This window comes from Coregonus lavaretus (genome assembly GCF_964263955.1).
Source record: "Coregonus lavaretus genome assembly, chromosome: 22".
In the NCBI taxonomy this organism is placed as follows: domain Eukaryota; kingdom Metazoa; phylum Chordata; class Actinopteri; order Salmoniformes; family Salmonidae; genus Coregonus; species Coregonus lavaretus.
The window spans coordinates 28,970,457-28,991,743 of NC_140009.1; the positions used below are offsets into that span (position 1 = coordinate 28,970,457).

The window sequence follows — 21,287 nt, forward strand, 5'->3', positions numbered from 1 at the left end:
CGGCTATGAAAAGCCAACTGACATTTACTCCTGAGGTGCTGACCTGTTGCATCCTCTATAACCACTGTGATTATTATTATTTGACCCTGCTGATCATCTATGAACATTTGAACATCTTGAAGAACGAGCTGGCTTTAATGGCCATGTACTCTTATAATCTCCACCTGGCACAGCCAGAAGAAAATGGGCCACCCCTCGGAGCCTGGTTCCTCTCTAGGTTTCTTCCTAGGTTCCTGCCCTCTAGGGAATTTTTCATAGCCACCGTGCTTCTACATCTGCATTGCTTTCTCTTTGGGGTTTTAGGCTGGGTTTCTGTATAAACACTTTGTGACAACTGCTAATGTAAAATGGGCTTTATTAAATACATTTGATTGATTGATTGATTGATTGATTGATTTAATATATCATGGACCACTCTAATATCTCCTTCCCCCACTCTCCCCTACAAGAAAAACTCAAACAGTTTATCTAGAAAAGGGAAAGAAGTGCTTTTTGTCAACACCATAAGGGAGCACTGTCTCTATTCCCTACCGTACAGTATGCTTACTTCCAGACGTTTGTAGCCCAGAGGGCCTCGCTAAAGAGTTGTAGCTGGAAAATGGTGCGCAGGGGTAATATTTTAATAACATACTCTCCAGGCAGGCCCGCAGCGTGAAATATTATATATTATAATATATATCACATTTCAAACACCCATTGACAGGGGAGATGTCAGAGATATTAATTGGTGTCAGACACACGTTGTGGCTCTCCGTTCAGAGGCTTGGATATACCTCTCCACTTCTGATATTTTATGACCAACTTCTCCAGAGAAGAAGCAGGAGGAGGAGGAAGTCTGACCAAGCAGATGAGGTTGTGCACCTGAATAGGTTATGACTGTAGCAGTACCCTCCCATGAGCACATGTACACAGGAACCATTGTTTTATGTGCTGCTGAGTTTGGCAGGGGGATTGAAAGTGTGTGTGTTTGTGTGTGTGTGTGTTTGGAGGGGATGGTCAGTCGGGAAGCAGAGGAATTCCCAGAGAAGGAATTGCGGAACAATGCAGGCTATCCTACTATTGCTTTACTCTGGCACAGGTTGCTGTGACCCACCCTCAGTATCCATGTCCATGTACAGAGGCAGAGGTGAGAAGTCGGCAACAGCCACTCCAAGAAAATGCTTCCTTGTAAAAACAATCGAACAATGTGAGACAGGCCTGTGTGTGCTCACGCTATCCTGTTCCAAAGATGAGGCAATTTAATCGTAATCAATCTATTAACTATTATGATAGGGACTGTTTCTTGTCCATGTCAGCAAAAGGATGCGTGGGTGAGTTGGAACTAGAACTTGGCTTAGACCAAGATGATGATGGCATACTTTCTGCAACACAAGTAACATGGCTGGAGTATTTCATAAAGCAATTTGTATCTTCTAATGTGAAAATTAAGATTTTTGGGGGGGATGAGCTGCAAGAAGTGTGTGTCAGACAATGTCTACATGTCTTGTGAGATCAAGATGGGGTGTGTGTGTGTGTCACATGGGAAATTCTCCCAGCGCTAGGCCTGCTGGAGACCTAGAGAGAAACCATTGGGTTATTACATTTCGCACAAGAGCAAAAACTCAGAGGATATCCCTAATCAGGGGCCAGAGAGTGTGCAATGAACAACCTCGTTGACAGAAACATGGAGCCCTACACTTGCAGCTGGGCATGCTAACAACCTCAGGGATTTACTGTAGTGTGACGTAGTAAAGTACAGAATATGGAGAATCAAGCTAAAACTCTCCACCCCCAAAAAACACAGACACATTTACTCCTTTGGGAAATGTTGCAGTGACTGTTTTTAGACTATATGCGGATGCAACTTATGTTGATATCTGTACAGTTTTGGTCCTCTGTTTTGCACACCGTGACATGTTGTATCAGTTGCAGCACATTCCACAGCACTTGAATAAGATGTGTTTTACTGACCCTAACATTGGAACACCTGGACGTTCACATGGTCTAACGAGGAAAATATTATTTTGACAAAGTGTTGCAAGCCTCAGTACCAAAATAATTCCATTCCACTTTATTGCAGTACGTTTTCTATGTTAATTGTAGAACAATACGAAAGCAATTTGAACACAATTTTATGGCCTTTACATTCGTTCAATCTTAGTCTCTCGTGACATACTTAACATAAATGTCCAGCACACATGAGATTTGGGACTGGGTTCTGAGATTACTTCAATTACTAAGGTTCAAGGAATCATGCAGGCAAAAAAATCTAATAAACCTATCATCATCTCCAAGATCACCACCTCTTGCTAATGTGTAAACACTTATAGCTGCAATGATAATCTTTTAATAAGAAGCGGCCAAATTTCCATTGATCTTATTTGGTCCTCAGCAGCAGCTTGCTACGCCTCTGTTTAATCCAGATGGTAGGAATCCAAAGACATCACTCTTCCCTTTTCCATAAAGTCAGTCTCCTAATAATAGCTCATATCTGACTACCTCTTTTGTCAAAAAGAGCGACACATACAAATAATATGGTTCAGGAGAGACAATGGGGAGGATGAAAACAACAGGATGAGACAGCCTCTTAATGTATGTGCTTGAAGTGAACCTATTGACTGCTCTGTATCATGATGACTCCAGAGTGGAGGGAGTTGGCTTGCTTAGCTTGCTTTCTTGCTGGTATATCAAAGCCAATTATAAAGCCATAGTCTGTATTTTGAAGTATTGTAAATAGTGTTGAATCACAGGCACTCAAACAGCATTTAATAATTTACACATAACTGCCACATGATGGCATGATATAGTCACTTTTACCTCTGTCCTCTTTTTGTGTGTGTGTGGGAAAAACGTCCCCTCTTGGCAGTGGATTTTGTTTTTCAGTGTTAAAGAAAATGTTGCAAGGGTTTCTAAAACCCTTGCAACCTATTTTTGGTTGTGGGCCCCGTAGCAGCAGTACGTAATCTGTGTATAGGAAGAGGCGGATGTGTGTGTGTGTGTGTGTGTGTGTGTGTGTGTGTGTGTGTGTGTGTGAGTGTGTGTGCGTGCATGCATCCATCTCATTTTTGAGTGGAGGAAGTATTTCTTTCGATTTAAACAACTCTTCTTTGGAAATAAAAACTGAAAATACGCTATTACCTAGCCCTAGCCTACCTCTTTTAAAACATCCTGTTTATAACCGTGTGGTTAACTGCTACTGTAGAGCAGGTCTTCTAGTCATTACTGCTGGAGAAGATGTGTAAGAGATGCCCCTATGTTGATTTGGGTTGGGGTAAGTGTGAATTTGTATAATACATTATGAATATTAAGTTATTATTAAATTAATATATTTGTAACATTATTATCATATAGATGGTTTTCACAACGCCCTCATTAAATCCAGGCCTAGAAGGTTAGAATGCTAATTGTGTCAGAATGTACCTATTAAATAGAATTCTCAAAATCGGGACATAATTGTGAAATAAAAATGTTACACTTTGAACCAAATAGTCTTTCTTCATCAGCCACACACTAGAATTTAAAAGTTGTCTTCAATGTGTTTATTTTGTATTTGTTTGTTACAGCAGTGTATATGATGACCAGTTTAGTCCTTTCCGAGAGTCTACTAATAATCCAAGCAGACTGCAATGAAGATATTTATATGAAGTGTGAAGCTATCCAGGATAAGAGCTATCGATCCATTACATGGTATAAGGTAGGCCATAATTGGTACTGCATTTACATTTTAGTCATTTAGCAGACACTCTTATCCAGAGAGACTTACAGTTAGAGAGTGCATACATTTTCATACTGGCCCCCCGTGGGAAACAATCCCACAACCCTGGCGTTGCAAGCACCATGCTCTACCAACTGAGCTACAGGGGAACGTCTCTATTTCAAATACATTTGGGTATTCGTTGATGACGTGAGTGCTATGAGAAGTAAATCTTTAAAATCAAACTATATAATTTTGTATTGTAAAGGCAAATATTATTTGTGTATTCTGCTCTGTTTGCAACTAGTGTCACATATTATGCTAAACAAAAAGATAAACGCAATTTGCAACAATTTCAAAGATTTTACTGAGTTACAGTTCATATGAGGAAATCAGTCAATCAGTCAGTTGGCCGGGGTAGGCCATCATTGTAAATAAGAATTCGTTCTTAACTGACTTGCCTAGTTAAATAAAGGATAAATTAAAATTAAAAATAATAATAATTAGGCCTTAATCCATGGATTTCACATGACTGGGAATACAGATATATACAGTGGCTTGCGAAAGTATTCACCCCCTTGGCATTTTCCTGTTTTGTTGCCTTACAACCTGGAATTAAAATTGATTTTTTGGGGGTTTGTATCATTTGATTTACACAACATGCCTACCACTTTGAAGATGCAAAATATTTTTTATTGTGAAACAAACAAGAAATAAGACAAAAAAACTGAAAACTTTAGCGTGCATAACTATTCACCCCCCCCCCCCCCCCAAAAAAAAGTCAATACTTTGTAGAGCCACCGTTTGCAGCAATTACAGCTGCAAGTCTCTTGGGGTATGTCTCTATAAGCTTGGCACATCTAGCCACTGGGATTTTTGCCCATTCTTCAAGGCAAAACTGCTCCAGCTCCTTCAAGTTGGATGGGTTCCGCTGGTGTACAGCAATCTTTAAGTCATCCCACAGATTCTCAATTGGAATGAGGTCTGGGCTTTGACTAGGCCATTCCAAGACATTTAAATGTTTCCCCTTAAACCACTCGAGTGTTGCTTTAGCAGTATGCTTAGGGTCATTGTCCTGCTGGAAGGTGAACCTCCGTCCCAGTCTCAAATCTCTGGAAGACTGAAAGAGGTTTCCCTCAACAATTTCCCTGTAATTGGCGCCATCCATCATTCCTTCAATTCTGACCAGTTTCCCAGTCCCTGCCGATTAAAAACATCCCCACAGCATGATGCTGCCACCACCATGCTTCACTGTGGGGATGGTGTTCTCGGGGTGATGAGAGGTGTTGGGTTTGCGCCAGACATAGCGTTTTCCTTGATGGCCAAAAAGCAAAATTTTTGTCTCATCTGACCAGAGTACCTTCTTCCATATGTGTGGGGAGTCTTCCACATGCCCTTTAGCGAACACCAAACGTGTTTGCTTATTGTTTTCTTTAAGCAATGGCTTTTTTCTGGCCACTCTTCCATAAAGCCCAGCTCTGTGGAGTGTACAGCTTAAAGTGGTCCTATGGACAGATACTCCAATCTCCGCTGTGGAGCTTCGCAGCTCCATCAGGGTTATCTTTGGTCTCTTTGTTGCCTCTCTGATTAATGCCCTCCTTGCCTGGTCCGTGAGTTTTGGTGGGCGGCCGTCTCTTGGCAGGTTTGTTGTGGGGCCATATTATTTCAATTTTTTTATAATGGATTTAATGGTGCTCTGTGGGATGTTCAAAGTTTCTGATATTTTTTTATAACCCAACCCTGATCTGTACTTCTCCACAACTTTGTCGCTGACCTGTTTGGAGAGCTCCTTGGTCTTCATTGTGCCGCTTGCTTGGTGGTGCCCCTTGCTTAGTGGTGTTGCAGACCCTGGGCCTTTCAGAACAGGTGTATATATACTGAGATCATGTGACAGATCATGTGACACTTAGATTGCACACAGGTGGACTTTATTTAACTAATTATGTGACTTCTGAAGGTAATTGGTTGCACCAGATCTTATTTAGGGGCTTCATGGCAAAGGGGGTGAATGCATATGCACACACCACTTTTCCGTTATTAATTCTTTTGAATTTTTTCAAACAAGTTATTTTTTTCATTTCACTTCACCAATTTGGACTATTTTGTGTATGTCCATTAAATGAAATCCAAATAAAAATAAATTTAAATTACAGGTTGTAATGCAACAAAATAGAAAAAATGCCAAGGGGGATGAACACTTTTGCAAGGCACTATATCTGTTGGTCACAGATACCTTTAAAAAAAATGGGCCTCACAATGGGCCTCAGGATCTTGTCACGGTATTTTTGTGCATTCAAATTGCCATCGATAAAATGCAATTGTGTTCGGTGTCCGTAGCTTATGCCTGCCCATACCATAACCCCACCGCCACCAACTTAGACATTAGAAAACCACTCACCAACATGACACCATACATGTGGTCTGCGGTTGTGAGGCTAGTTGGAAGTACTGCCAAATTTTGTGCACAGAATTCAAGAGAAATAAGCTTTTTGTGCGTATGGAACATTTCTGGGATCTTTTATTTCAGCTCATGAAACATGGGACCAACACTTTATATGTTGCATTTATATTTTTGTTCAGTGTACATATTGTCACGATTCTCTAAAGCAGAACCCAGAAGCAGACCAGGACAAGGTAAGTAGAACGAAGGTGAGTATTTATTTACTGACTCAAATGTGGAAACAGAATAATCCAGGAGACGGAGCGGGCAGCGGAGGTGAGTTGGTGGGAGTGAATAGGCAGATCCAATGGTGTCACAGAAGCCACCGACGACCAGGCAGGGGTGGGGTGAATGTTCCGGGAGAATGACTGTAGACAGAGTAAACAGAGGTGAGTACACGGCAAGCAAAAATTACAGAACAACAAAACTAACTCTAGTAAACTTGAGGCTGATACGCTGACACAACATACTGTTCATGGCTAATGATCCGACAGGGAATAGATGTCAGGTCAGAGCTCATGAAGTGGAGAGGTGATGATCAGGACCAGGTGTGCAGATAGCTGATGAGATGCAGGTGCGGGTAATAGAGAGATCTCCCGCCTAGCTTCGTCGCCTGGCAACCAGACAGGGTGCGTTCAGACAGGGTACTAGAAGTCAGGGCAGTTAATGGAGTGGCCACACGGCTGTAATCACGGATAAATCTACGATAGAAATTCGCAAACCCCAGAAACCTCTGGAGCTGCAATCTCGTACCGGGCTGGTCCCAATCCAGAACCGCCCTAACCTTCTCTTGATCCATCCTAATCTCTCCCCTGGAGATGATGTACCCGAGGAAGGATGTAGTGTGGGCGTGAAATTCACACTTCTCGGCCTTCACAAACAGGCGGTTCTCCAACAATCGCTGCAGAACCTGCTTGACATGCTGGACGTGGCTGGAAAGCTCCTTAGAGAAGATAAGAATGTCATCCAGGTACACGAACACAAAAAGACCGATCATATCTCTCAGGACGTCATTCACCATACTCTGGAACACTGCTGGAGCATTGGTCAGTCCAAACGGCATCACCTGATACTCGAAATGACCCATCGGTGTATTGAAACCAGTCAACCACTCGTCCCTCTCTCTGATCCGGACCAGATGATACGCATTGCGTAGATCTAGCTTGGTGAACAGAGTAGCACCCTGTAAGGAGTCGAAAGCAGAGCTCATCAAGGGCAGGGGATACTTGTTCTTGACTGTAATATCATTCAAACCCCGATAATCAATACAAGGTTGAAGAGAGCCATCCTTCTTACTCACAAAAAAGAATCCTGCCCCCAGGGGTGATGACGAGGGACGAATGAGACCAGCAGCTAGAGACTCCTTTATGTAGGTCTCCAAAGCTTCACGTTCAGGTCGAGAGATACTGTATAACCGTCCCTTGGGATAGGCAGCTCCAGGGAACAGGTTAATGGCACAATCATATGGTCGGTGGAGAGGAAGTGACAGAGCCTTCTGCTTACTGAACACTTCCCCCAAATCGTGATATGTTTCAGGAACCAGGGACAAATCTGGGGGGGTAGACTCAATGACCTGACTGGGAACAGAATGGGAACAGGCAGTCTTAAGGCAGTTAGCATGACATTCAATGCTCCAACTAGTTACCTTGCCAGTCACCCAATCAAACGTGGGATTGTGTTCTCTCAGCCAGGGGTATCCAAGAACCAGAGGAACATGGGGAGAAGGCAGAATGAAGAAGGAGATAACCTCTGAATGATTCCCTGACAACAGCATCTTATCCAGTTCTGTCCTCATAGTGATACGTGCCAGACTACTGCCGTTCAGAGTGGTAGCTTCAATGGCTTCCGGTAATCGCTCCTTGGTAAGCCCCAGCTGTTCCACCAAGTCGGCATCAATAAAGCTGCCATCGGCACCTGAATCGATGAAAGCGTTAATCGCTAAACTCTGATTCTTGTTCATGAGGGTAGCAGGAAAACGGGGTCTGACAGGGCTATTGAGAGGTTGAAACTGGCTCGCTAAAAGTCCTCCCAAATTTAGCGAGCTGGGCAGTTTAACGGGCGCTGGGGACAAGCGGAGATGTAATGTCCCGAGCTACCACAGTAGAGGCAGCTGTTGGTCTCACGTCTACGTTGGCGCTCCTCCTTGGTTAACCCGTGCTGCCCCACTTGCATGGTTTCAGGATCTGGAGGCAGGACCTCTCCACTAATCCCGTGTGGTGAACAATGATCGACTTGTTCTGGTCCACTTCCTGACCCGAATGGTAACCGAGTAGCTGATTGATTGGACGGGCCCCATTGCTTCTCCCTCCTTCTCTCTCGGACTCTGTTATCCACCCGAATAGATAATGCTACCAAACTGTCCAGGTCACTAGGCTCCGGATAGGAGATCAGCTCAGTTGCTTGAGTTGCTCCGACAACCCCTGATAAAAAGCCGCTTGTAGTGACTCCTCATTCCACCCACTCTCCACAGCCAACACTAATCCACACTGCATAAGAAATGAACGGCATCTTCCCAAATCCCCTTCGTACTTATCTGGCGTCGGAACCTTGGGCTCACAGAAGGAAACAGCTCCAGAAGCAGGTGAGAGGGGTGAAGCAGGTGGTGGATGATCCGCCGGCAAACTGAGCTGAGCCTGGATACTCGTCAGACTAGCAGAAAAGTTCCGAACCGAAAACGCTATCTCCTGTAGCGCCGTGCTGTGTTGTCCCAACATCTTCTCCTGATGGGTAATGGAATGGCGTACAGAGTCCAGGTCCGCTGGGTTCATTCTTGGCCGGATCGTTCTGTCACGATTCTCTAAAGCAGAACCCAGAAGCAGACCAGGACAAGTTGAGTAGAACGAAGGTGAGCATTTATTTACTGACTCAAATGTGGAAACAGAATAATCCAGGAGACGGAGCGGGTAGCGGAGGTGAGTTGGTGGGAGTGAATAGGCAGATCCAATGGTGTCACAGAAGCCACCGACGACCAGGCAGGGGTGGGGTGAATGTTCCGGGAGAATGACTGTAGACAGAGTAAACAGAGGTGAGTACACGGCAAGCAAAAATTACAGAACAACAAAACTAACTCTAGTAAACTTGAGGCTGATACGCTGACACAACATACTGTTCATGGCTAACGATCCGGCAGGGAATGGATGTCAGGTCAGAGCTCATGAAGTGGAGAGGTGATGATCAGGACCAGGTGTGCAGATAGCTGATGAGATGCAGGTGCGGGTAATAGAGAGATCTCCCGCCTAGCTTCGTCGCGTGGCAACCAGACATGGTGCGTTCAGGAACCTCAGGAAACAGACTTTAGAACAGAAAACAGGCAACACAGGCAGAAACAGACTCAGGAAGCGGGATTCATGACACATATTCTATAATATTATTACATTAGAGCATTTTTTTCTACTGAGAGAAGGCTTCAATAACTCCCTCCTGTGTGAGACATTAAATCTAATATGGATCACTTCTTCTGGTAAAATACCTCTGATAAAATAACAGAATAGATCAATATAAAGTCAATACAATCTTATTTTCTCTGTGTTTAGCTGAACAACCGGACTGGTATTATCAGAAGAAGTGACAATGAGAAGCCACAGTCATATGAATTTCCCCGACCTGCCAGGTTTGGAGCGATGGACAGTCTCATTCTTCCCAGAGTCAGACCTGAGGATGCAGGGACCTACCAGTGTCTCATCAGGGCCAACATAGGACAGACCAACAGAGTCTCAAATGTCACCCTCAATGTATCTACAGGTAAACTATCACTCACTATACTGGTTTGACTTAGAGTTGGATATGGAAATTAATAGTACTATAACCTAGGTTATGACGAGGGATGATGGATTTATTGATTGTTTGGATACATTGCTTTAATCACCATAAAAGCCACTGGGCCAGGCGAAAATACAGGTTTCATAGTACAGTACAGGCCCAGAGAATAACTAATGAAAGTGAGCATTCTGTAACTTTCCTGGTCTCATGAACTTTTATCATATATCCACAGATTGTGTGATCCAGACTACAGTGGCAGTGACAGCATGGCAGGACGTGACTCACAGTACCCCACTGTGTACCATGCACGTGGTGGAGGTCTCTGTCATATGGACTTCATGTGGATTCTTGATTCTTGGCCTTGTCAAAATCGCTCTGTGTCTCACCTCCATTGAGGTAAATCAATATTCTTTACATCCAAATATATATTTTGTATATAGCCTTTAGCCCTACGTGGTGTCATGGTAGCAGAATATGTAGTTGTTAGGCTACATTACTGGATTTTTTCAAATTTCAGCTCCTCAGATTTACCATAGGTACAATGACACAAACTAGTGAGTGTGGAGGGTTCTTACTGAAATAATATGAGTTGTTTTCATGACAGATGACTATCCAAACTCCATAACTGCAGGGGTTTTGACACTCTAGGTGAGGTGACGTAGCCCTTTCCTGCAGTCAAATGACCCAGGGGCCTCATGGGTGGAATCTTATTAATATTTTTCATAATGTCATAGTTAATAAACATTGTTTTTTGTAAAAACTCAGAAAATCCGGTATTTCTATATCAAACAGTTTTGTTATATTTCAGTCTTCTGTGATGTATATAAATTGTAATATTGGGATGCAAACTCAAAATGTAATACATTTCAACTCTATATCTGACATGATACAGGTGTCTTCTTTTTTTAAGCCCATAACCATGTGTGTGAGGTGTATACTTTTGTTTCAAAGTAGGTTTGTTTAAGACTACCAAGAAACAATCTGTGTAACTCTGATTTAGCCCACTGCAGTAAAAGTTAATAGATGGTTGAGGATTCACTCTGTGAGGTGACATTTCCTCTCAAAGCGAGACCCCTCAATAAACAGTTGCCCCCGCATCCTCTCTTCTTTTCTCCAAATGTGCAAAATATAGGTGGGCATAGTTTTCCCCTCAAAGACGCTGACATTATATTCATGTTAATTTTTCTCATCAGGTTGTTCGAAACATCAAGAGGAGACATAGCAGGGGAAGACAACAGCAGTGGTAATGAAAATGGTTGCGTCTTGGTCAACAGTTCTGAGTGCAGTGATTTCAAAAACATGTTAGGCGTATGAAAACATCTGTTAGATAGTTAGCTACAGGTAGATGCCAAAATAAAGGAAACACTTGAGAGTAAATGAGGGATTCAAAGTATATTGGAAGCAGGTGCTTCCACACAAGTGTGGTTCCTGAGTTAATTAAGCAAATAACATCTCATCACCCTTAGGTTCATGTATAAAAATGTCCAGTTGCCCATTATTTTGGTTACCATGGCTAGAAGAAGAGATCTCAGACTTTGAAAGAGGGGTCTCAAAGGAGTATAGGGGGTTTAAGGGTGTGTGTGTGTGTGTGTGTGTGTGTGTGTGTCTGTGTGTCTGTGTGTCTGTGTGTCTGTGTGTCTGTGTGTCTGTGTGTCTGTGTGTGTGCGTCTCAGTCACCAGATCTCAACCCAATTGAACACATATGGGAGATTCTGGAGTGGTGCCTAAGACAGTGTTTTCCACCACCATAAACAAAACACCAAATGATTTCTCGTGGAAGAATGGTGTTGCATCCCTCCAATAGAGTTCCAGACACTTGTAGAATCTATGCCAAGGCGCATTGAGGCTGTTCTGGCTCGTGGTGGCCCAATGCCCTATAGACGGGTTGGCTGACAACGTCACGAGAATGATACATGCACATCAATGAGGCAGTCAGTGTGGCGTTATGATTCTGAATGGTCAGATAGCTAGCAACAATTACAAGAAATATGGCTAAAATTTGCTAGCTAGCTAACCAACAACCGTAACGATGTATTTGAGAGACAAGTGCTCATTGTGCACATTTATTTATAAACACTTGGAGACTAAATATAGTTTACATGTTTAAAAAAATCTAAGTAACACTGTCTGTTTTGCCCTATAGTTTGGCACGCATCAGTTTTGTTACTAAACAACCAACCCGTCTATAAAGACACTTTTATGTTCGTGTTTCCTTTATTTTGGCAGTTACTTGTAGGTCACCTGGATAAACTTCAAATTTGTGACAGACACAATCATTTAAAGTAAAACCTTACAATGCAATGAAAGATGTAAATATCTGCTTCAAATATACAGTTTATTAGAAGTTCTGCTTTGTGTTGCTAAAATCTTGCAATGATACACTGAGCAGTTATCCACTAAATGCAATTCTATACTGATTGTTCACCCTACTTATCATAGACTACTGTATTGATTTCATTCTGCCAATACTGGATTTGATGGGTGAAGATCCATTGATGGGTGAATATCCAAGATTCACTTTGTGAAATGTTTGATGCTGATGAGGTCTGAATCATGTCCAGGATTGCTGGTAGCCCCTGCTGGTCGTGCCCTATCGAGTAAACTCACACTGTTCAAACAGCAGGGTGCTGTGATGACGACTTAGGGTCAGGCTTTGGGGATTTCTCTGCGTATGATATAGTATTGTTATTAACTATGTAGGCCAGAATATACAAATGTTATAAGGCTCAGGTTTATTGTTTTCTGTATTCAACTGTATTGCGCCTTATGTATGTTACAGAAAAAAAACCTTTCCAAACAACTGTCTGTGGTTTTTCACATTTACGTATCTAGGCTTCTGCCAGGAAGTGTGTGTGTGTGTGTGTGTGTGGGGGGGGAGGGGTCATTTTTTTCTTCTTTCTCACAAGAAACACCTAGGCCTACAAACCAGTTCGATGTAAGGTGACTCAGACTCTGTTGTTTATGTCTGTCTGTGATATGTTTTCCTTTTTAAAAAACGTAAATCATGTCTGTTAAAACAGCAAGTAAGTAAGCAAGTTGAAAATTATTATTTGTTTCAACATGGATAATCTTCCTCCTGCCCATGCAATGTTGTTTCCGTTCCTGTTCTTGCTTTCCTACCTAGAGAAAGTGAAAGAGCTATATCATTCTACCCTTATTGCCTGTATTGGCCTTACCCTGTGGGGGAAATCCAGCTGGTTTGGATGTTGTACTGCTGGGTGCATTGGCTTGACAGAATCTACTGATCATAGAGGGGCTAACTCAGACTCCCCAATGACTTGACCAATGTACTGCAGCAGATTACGCTGGTAGCTTCAGAACAAAGGAACATATTTTATGGATCAGGTACGCATTGATTTGAAATTTACAGAGATGTGCCTTCTCATTGAGGGTCGATTGAAATAGACAATTTGAAAACATGAGTACAGTACTCCACCTGTTGGTGATTTTTGAAAATACAACCAGAACTTTAACACAACAACTTAGATATAATATCACATAGATAAAAAGGTGTTATGTAAAAGTTGTTTTTCTTAAATAAAAATACTGTACAAATATATATTTGAAATGTTGTACTGTAGTTTATCATGTGGACATTCATACAGGTTCATAGTGCTACTCATGCGTACGTGGCAAATCGTACCATGCATTAACGTTGAGCTTTTATGGTTCCTTTTTTCTTAAATACTTGCAATCAGATTCATTACTCCTGTTTGATACAGCCTGACAGGGGACCATATTTTGTATTTTATTAGGATCCCCATTAGCTGTTGCGAAAGCAGCAGCTACTCTTCCTGGGGTCCACGCAAAACATGAAACATGACATAACACAGAACATTCATAGACAAGAACAGCTCAAGGACAGAACTACATCAATAAGAAAATGGCACACGTAGCCTACATATCAATACATACACACAAACTATCTAGGTCAAATAGGGGAGAGGCATTGTGCCGTGAGGTGTTGCTTTATCTGTTTTTTTAAACCAGGTTTGCTGTTCATTTGAGCAATATGAGATGCAAGGGAGTTCCATGCAATAATGGCTCTTTATAATACTGTACGTTTTCTTGAATTTGTTCTGGATTTGGGGACTGTGAAAAGTCCCCTCGTGGCATGTCTGGTAGGGTAAGTGTGTGTGTCAGTGCTGTGTGTAAGTTGACTATGCAAACAATTTGGAATTTTCAACACATTAATGTTTCTTATAAAAAGAAGAAGTGATGCAGTCAGTCTCTCCTCAACTCTTAGCCAAGAGAGACTGGCATGCATAGTATTTATATTAGACCTCTGATTACAATGAAGAGCAAGACGTGCCACTCTCTTCTGGGCCAGCTGCAGCTTAACTAGGTTTATTTCATTGCGTTTCATGTGTATTATGGCAGCTAAAAGCTAAATTACAGTAACACATACAAGAAACACATTTAAATTAATAAGATGAGATGCAACAAATTGAACAAAATCAAATCGATTTTGGTGGTTGAAGGGACTGAGCAGTTGAGAGAGGAGGGAGCATCCTGGTCAAAGTCACAGCCAGGGAGGTCGGTGGTCATATCAGAGTCAGAGACAGGTCCGCAGCCATCAGCACACCTCGCTGTCCCCGACGTCCTCAGTCTCTCCTTATGGAATCCGTAGGTAGCTGACTAGCAACTCCTCTACACTACCAATGTGTAGCACCCACTTGGGTGATGCCCCGGCAGCCGCTGCTTCCAGACAGCCCACCACACATCGTACTCGTCCGAGTAGCTAGTTGTCTTCATCTTTACAGGCCTCTGCTATCTCCCCAATCCTCTCACTATACTTCTCTCTGCCTCTCAAGCCGTTGAAGTTATCAAAAGATAATTTAAGTCACCCTATAGTTTAAATTTAAAATATATATATTTTCTAATCTATATTCACTAATTCACGTTTTTCTAATGTGTCTCAATTGCAGTCAAAGTGAGAAAATGTATATAGTAATAAAACAGGCAGGGAGAATGAGCTTGTCCGCAGTGGTATTCGAACCCCCAACCTTCTGGGCCGTAGCCCAGCGTAGCATCAACTGTGCCATAAAATAACGATTGTGTGGCAGAGTCAATTTCCGCAATTATGAACACAGTGTCACTACAATATTTAACTAAATAAGTCACACTGGAGTTAAATCCTTCACTTTGTACTGTTTGCTTCTCACATTTTCACAAACACTATATACAAGTAAAAACATCAGCCCAATAACAAAGCCAATAAGCCAAATCTGCATGTCACAACAATGTCCAAATACACAGTGTCCATATAACAATGTCCAAATACACAGCACATGAAACTTCCACGTTCAAAGCCTTTTCTGTGCCTTTTTTTTTATGACCAACAACTACAACACTTCAGTATTTACAGTGGAAAATACTGCAAGTGGCACTGAAACAACACAGGATCTCCTTGAAGGTTTTGCGCATCTCGAGGCTGCGGAAGGCATAGATGACGGGGTCTATGACAGAGTTACACATGATGAGCACCAGGTAGGTAGTGAAGTGGGACATGTAGCAGACACAGAGCGGGTTCTTGGGACAGGTGATGAGGAGGATGAGGTGGAGGAAGAAAGGTGCCCAGCAGCAGACGAACACCCCCAGAAGAATGGTGATGGTGACTGCTCCCTTCATGCAGGTCCTCTGGGGCACCAAGCCCTCCACAGGAAGAGCAGCGATGCGCTTGATGTGCAGCCTCGCCAGCAGGAACATGTGAATGTACAGAGTGGCCATGAGCACCAGCATGGTGAAGAACATGATGATCAGACACACAATGACCGTCTTGCTCTCTGAGAAGACGATGAAGACTATCCCACAGACCACACATGTCAGCCAGATCCCCCCGATGGCCAGGAGAGCCCGTCGCATCGTCACGATGCTGTGGTAGCGCAGGGCATAGACGATGGTCACGTAACGGTCAATGGCGATAGCTAGAAGGTTACAGATGGAGGCCACCAGGGAGATACAGATCATGGAGTCAAAGAAGTTGTCCATAAGTTGAATAAAGTGGTCGTCCGCCACTATCAACCGACTGTTCAGCGCAGCGATAACCACCGTCTCTAGTGAGTTGGAGACACTCACCAGCATGTCAGCAGCAGCAAGACTACACAGGAAGACGTACATGGGTGAGTGGAGGTTCTTGTTCTTCACCACCGCCGATATCACCAAGATGTTCTCCAGAAGGCTGACGATCCCCAGAGTCAGGAATACCTCAGCCTGGATGTGGACCGGCTCACACAGACCAGGCTCGATGCTGGTGCCGATGCCGGTCCGGTTCCCCTGCTGGTCTTCCCCGGCCAGAGACTCCCTAGTAGTCTCATTGAGCCAAAGGTCCGGCGGCAGCATATGTCTGTAAGTGTTGTTCATCTGGTGGGAATTTAGACAACAGTTCACAGAGGGAGATGCCGGGATGCCGGGATGCAGGAATACAAGGTAATGAGCGAGCCACCTGCCCCATAAGAGCCTCTTCTGGAGCCCTGCTGCTGGATGCTCCTCCTTTTAGATCACAGCTAGAGAGAACTGTGGTTGTCTGGTTTCTCCTGATCCCTGAGAACCCTTTCAGCCCCCCCGGTCCAATTCAATGAACACATACATTCACTCAAGCGCACACAGACACATACATTCACTCAAGCGCACACACAGACAGACACACACACACACACATTCAGTAGTTTGACATTTCACCTTATACAACTTTCACTTCACCTGATAATACTTAATCAATGACATTCATTCTATTTGACTGCCTTCTTGAAAGGAAAAATAACCCAGGCAATTGAGAAACTTACAGTAAATTCAACTGACAAAACCGATGGTGCATGTAAAATCAAAATAGAGAAGAATCATTGTTTCACCAAATCATTTAAAGCCAAATGAGATTTGGTTACACACACACACACACACACACACACACACACACACACACACACACACACACACACACACACACACACACACACACACACACACACACACACACACACACACACACACACACACACACACAACAAGCAAAAAGGGTGTTTATAGACATTTCTAGCATTTAGGTCTAATAGTAGATAGAACCTGAGACCTACTGTATTTCCTTAATCTCTATGAAACTTGTCAGAACATATAGGCATAACAACGGGTCTAACCTTTTCTTGCCTCAGGAACCGTCTGTTTGCATTTCATCCAACATAGCATTACACAACTGGGGGGGGGCACCATAGGGGAGACCTGTCCTTTGGGAATAACTGAATGGAACAAATTGATCTGTGAGTCTAAAGTAAAATATGTAATTAGCAGAGTTGCTTAGTTGCACTATCTGCTAAGGGTAAACCACTATGACTATGTCATGGTCTAATCTGGTTCATCAGACACAATCAGCCTTGGGACAAGGTTATGGTTAGTCCACTGCCAGTGCCTACGGCTAACTGACTGTCTCTAGCCATCTCCTCACTTACAGTAACCTGCATGCACCTTGTCATTCTGATTATGCTCTATAGCTGGAAGAATCTGTTCTATAGCTATTACTATTGGGCCAAACATAACCCAAAACAGACTGCAAATGCATCCAACTAGTTTTTCGAGATCACAAGATTGATGTAGTCATTGTGTGGAAGAAATATGGGACCATCTACTACACGTTTTACTACTTTTATACACTATAAGTGAATTTTTTAAAATACTTATGACTTCTTCACATGGGGGGATTAAATACATTAAGTGCTTTCATTTATAAATGGTAAATTAGGCATGAAAATAACCTTAAAGGTACAATCAGCTGTTACTACATCAATTTTTTGACTTATAAATTCACGATTCTTGATTCTTGAAGAATATAATTTAGAAATGCATCATGAGCTTAGTTCAACTGTCATACCCCTTCAGAACCCAAAATATAAGCTTGTTTTACTCCAATGTTTTTAAACAAAGAAAATGTTAACAAAACATGGTTAAAACTATAATTTTCATATCATGGTTGTTCAATCCTTGCATCATAGTGCTGTCTATGAATTTGAGAGTTACATTTCTCCAGCCCCATCCCTCAGCTTTTTACCGAACCAGGGTTGGGGAGGGCACTTTGTTATTGTTTCTACTGCTGATTGCTGCTTTAAGTAAAAGGTGACATTATGTAGGCTACTGTAGTCTCATATGAAACATTTGATCTCAAATCCAAAATGCTGGATTATTGAGCCAAATAAAACAATTTAGCTTCACTGTCCAAATACATATGGAGGGGAGTGTACCCACCACAAACCTGTTTTTATGTATGACACATGTTGACACTAGATGGCACCTCTGCATCGCAGAGAATAGTTAAACAGTGGAAAGCACTACTTATTCCTGTGATCAAGAGCAATAGAGGGTTGGCTCTGACCTCTATGAGGCCATCAGACTGCTGCCAGCAGAGACCGTTTCTTGCCAGGCCAGTGTAGTTATGAATGGCTTTAGACAGTAAAAGAGAGAGGGAGCTATTCCCGTGGGAGAGAAGCGAGCCTGCCATTATCTTATATTGAGCAGTGCCAAAGCAGACTGTCGGTTGTCACTAGTTACCACAGCCACAAAGTAAAAATGGGCTTATCTTAAACATTTACTTTAGCTAGGGTTAGGCAAAAGGTTAGCAGTGTGGTTAAGGTTAGTGTTAGGTTTAAAATCAGATTTTAAGAATATACATTTTAGAAATAGTCATGGTTTAATAATTATGACTTTATGGCTGTGGTAACTATTGACGACCCAGACAGTCGGCTACCAAGTTGTTATACTGCTTTTAACACCAATGTATTTTAAAACAAGCCAGGTCACCCGTGATACAAGTCAGTATTCGACGTCAGGATGTCGGTAAATGACATGGAAACCGGATAATGTGTGAGGATGTCGGTAAATGACATGGAAACCGGCTAATAGGGGCAACAGTAAGCATCTACCTCTGATTCCAAAGGTTGCAAGATCGAATCCAGCAACCGAAAGATATTTTTGTTTTAAGACTATCCTAACCTTAACCCGTACCTTAACCATTAGGAGTTAATGCCCAACCTTAAGAATTTCGAGTTAATGCCTGAACTTAACCCTAACCTTAAAAAATCGGAGTTAATGCCTAAATGTAAACTTCAAGACTTCGAAATTTGAAGTTTGAAACAACTTACAAATTTGATGTTTGAGAAACATTGGAGGAATGTCTATTTCTGACATGTGACTGTGAATGCTAGTAGTTTAATGTAGGCCTATGTCCTCACTCCACATTGTCCCTGCAGATATAGAATGTATGGTTAGTCCTATTTAGGCACATTTGGAGACCTCTGCTGCAGCCTCTCAAACCTTGTGTGTAGTAGTGGTACACCTGCACCCCGTCCGCAATTGCTAATAACTAATCTGCACCCGCCCGCAATTGCTAATAACCCATCTGCACTTGCCCTACAATATGTGATAAAGTGAAAATCTGAGGCCCGCACCCGACCCTAACCCGCTAATATCAGAAAATGATCTGTAGGTTTCAGTGAGAGAAGGCGGAACGATTTTTTTGACAGGGGGTGCAAGATTGTTTTTGCTTGATTTAGATATGTTTCTGCTTGTAATTTTCTAGTTGCCCTAGAAGATGAAATAAACCCTTGCTCCCCAGAACAATGTCATAAATCGATAGAATGAATGCGTCAATCTAGTTGACATCGGTCAAGTTTTCTGTCATCTCTGCTTTATTTGCGGAGCAAACGTTTAGGGACCGGGGAGAACAAGCAAAAGGCCTAACAACAACAACAAAAAACAAGAACGATTTTCTGTGCAAAATGTCCAAATGCCATCAGTTTTCCCGGTTGTAATTAAATATAAAGCTGTGAAAATGACCCAACATGTTGCTGATAAGATTTCAGTTAGGCTTGGATGCATATTTTATGTGCTTGAAAAACGATCAGCTTTTATGATGCTGATAAAGATAGCACCTCTACAGACAGTAAGTAATTCTCTCAAGATGCTTAAAGAAATAAATCATATTTCTCCACTTGTTGCCAAGTCAAAATGTAGCCTACATTTGGTAGCCTATATCATTTTACTGCAAGAAATGCTTAATTCTGCAGGAGTTAATATTAAGGCTATGTGAGAGGTTATAGACCTACAGTCAGTGTCCAGATTTCAGTTTCCATTTAACCCATCTGAACAGTAGTCTTCTAAGTTCCCTTGACATGACATGCCTATTTGAAGTCCCGGTCTTGTGACTGTCGAATTTGTATAGTGCCTCACAATCATCACACATAACATAGCCGGAAATGCTATCATCCTCTTTTACCTTTCCCAAAAACTACTTTTCTGGCTCTCCCTTCTATTTATTTTCAACCCTCCATTTCGCAGCTTTACTCTTACTGAATTAAACGTCGACATTGTCCTTTTTGCCTCGATGTACGTTCACCTTTTCAGCCCGTTCCCAAACGCATTTGGCTATTGGCATGTGGGCTATTTGTCGCGCCTACAGTTAAGCCCTAAAGTTTAGGCTTACGCACTAATGCCAGATAGCCTAAAATAAAAACCTCATGTAGCCTAAATATATAAATTGGACAAGAATTATACATTTATGGATATTTTAAGGTATTGTCTTATCTTTATTCAACCTACACGCCACCCACCAGCCCTTCATCCACACAATGTTGCATGACCCTAAACCCGCCCACCGTGCGGATATAACCGCGAGGATTACGGGTTATGAGTCAAACCGGGCATCACTAGGGTGTAGGCCTGTGTGTGTGTGTATCGGAGGGGTTGGGTAAAAAAAGCAGAAGAAACATTTCCATTTCAATGGACTAATAAAAGTACCTCTCATATTTTGCGTTGTTGTGCACGCAATGGTGGGTGCCACTAACGAAATCACCAATGAACTGAAGTCACCTCTTTAACCAGCCAATGCAATAGGAAGTAGGCCTATCTTTCAATTATCTACGAAAAACAACTAGGCTATGTATCAAGTGTTACTTATTACAATAGTAGTCTCCATGTAGTCGGTCTCCATTTATTTCCAAACATATGAATTCTGCTTAAAGGTCCTGACCTTTATGGCACAGGTGCGTGTTGCTCTTATCCTTTAACTTCAAACAAGGTCACTGGTTCAAGTCCCTACACCCTCAAATTAAGTTTTACATGGCTTACCTGTGTGGCCCCTTCCCTTGTGGGATCCTCCATGGATGGGTTACAGGCTATAAGATCACATGATGATAGACCTTTTTTTATGAACGTTGACATGGCATCTGTTTTGCAGGGAGGAACCAGAAAACCAGACTACTGGAATGCTTTGCATTTTGGTTGTTATTAGTGAAACAAAATAAATCACCTGCCCGATGGGGCAACCACAGAGCAGGCTCAATTTGCGCACATCCATAATAACTTGAACAACGCGTTAGGAGTTAACCTGTAAACCAATAGTTAATCTTCTCCAAGAGTGCAAAAACAACAAAG

The 21,287-nt window shown here is 42.4% G+C and overlaps 2 protein-coding genes across 2 annotated transcripts; one reads left to right on the top strand and one right to left on the bottom strand.

Annotated features, from left to right (window-relative positions):
• The first annotated feature begins 3,003 nt into the window (after nt 1-3,003).
• LOC311149586 (uncharacterized protein) lies at nt 3,004-12,666 on the top strand. The gene is made up of 5 exons (XM_084186759.1): nt 3,004-3,250; nt 3,543-3,673; nt 9,647-9,854; nt 10,105-10,268; nt 11,066-12,666. The coding sequence occupies exons 1-5, from the start codon at nt 3,214-3,216 to the stop codon at nt 11,117-11,119; spliced, it is 594 nt and encodes a 197-aa protein (XP_084042885.1). The 5' UTR covers nt 3,004-3,213; the 3' UTR covers nt 11,120-12,666.
• Nucleotides 12,667-15,227: 2,561 nt separating this feature from the next.
• On the bottom strand, nt 15,228-16,235 carry LOC311150013 (melanocortin receptor 3-like; the record flags this gene model as incomplete). Its single annotated transcript, XM_084187254.1, has 1 exon — nt 15,228-16,235. One exon carries the CDS (start codon nt 16,233-16,235, stop codon nt 15,228-15,230), a length of 1,008 nt encoding a protein of 335 aa, XP_084043380.1.
• Between the last annotated feature and the right edge of the window lie 5,052 nt (nt 16,236-21,287).

Bases quoted from the DNA above. Each gene is read 5' to 3' on its own strand.
- LOC311149586 (XM_084186759.1), top strand. From the start codon at position 3,214: ATGTGTAAGAGATGCCCCTATGTTGATTTGGGTTGGG. The intron at 3,674-9,646 runs GTAGGCCATAAT...CTCTGTGTTTAG, and splicing joins GATCCATTACATGGTATAAG to CTGAACAACCGGACTGGTAT. The intron at 9,855-10,104 runs GTAAACTATCAC...ATATATCCACAG, and splicing joins CACCCTCAATGTATCTACAG to ATTGTGTGATCCAGACTACA.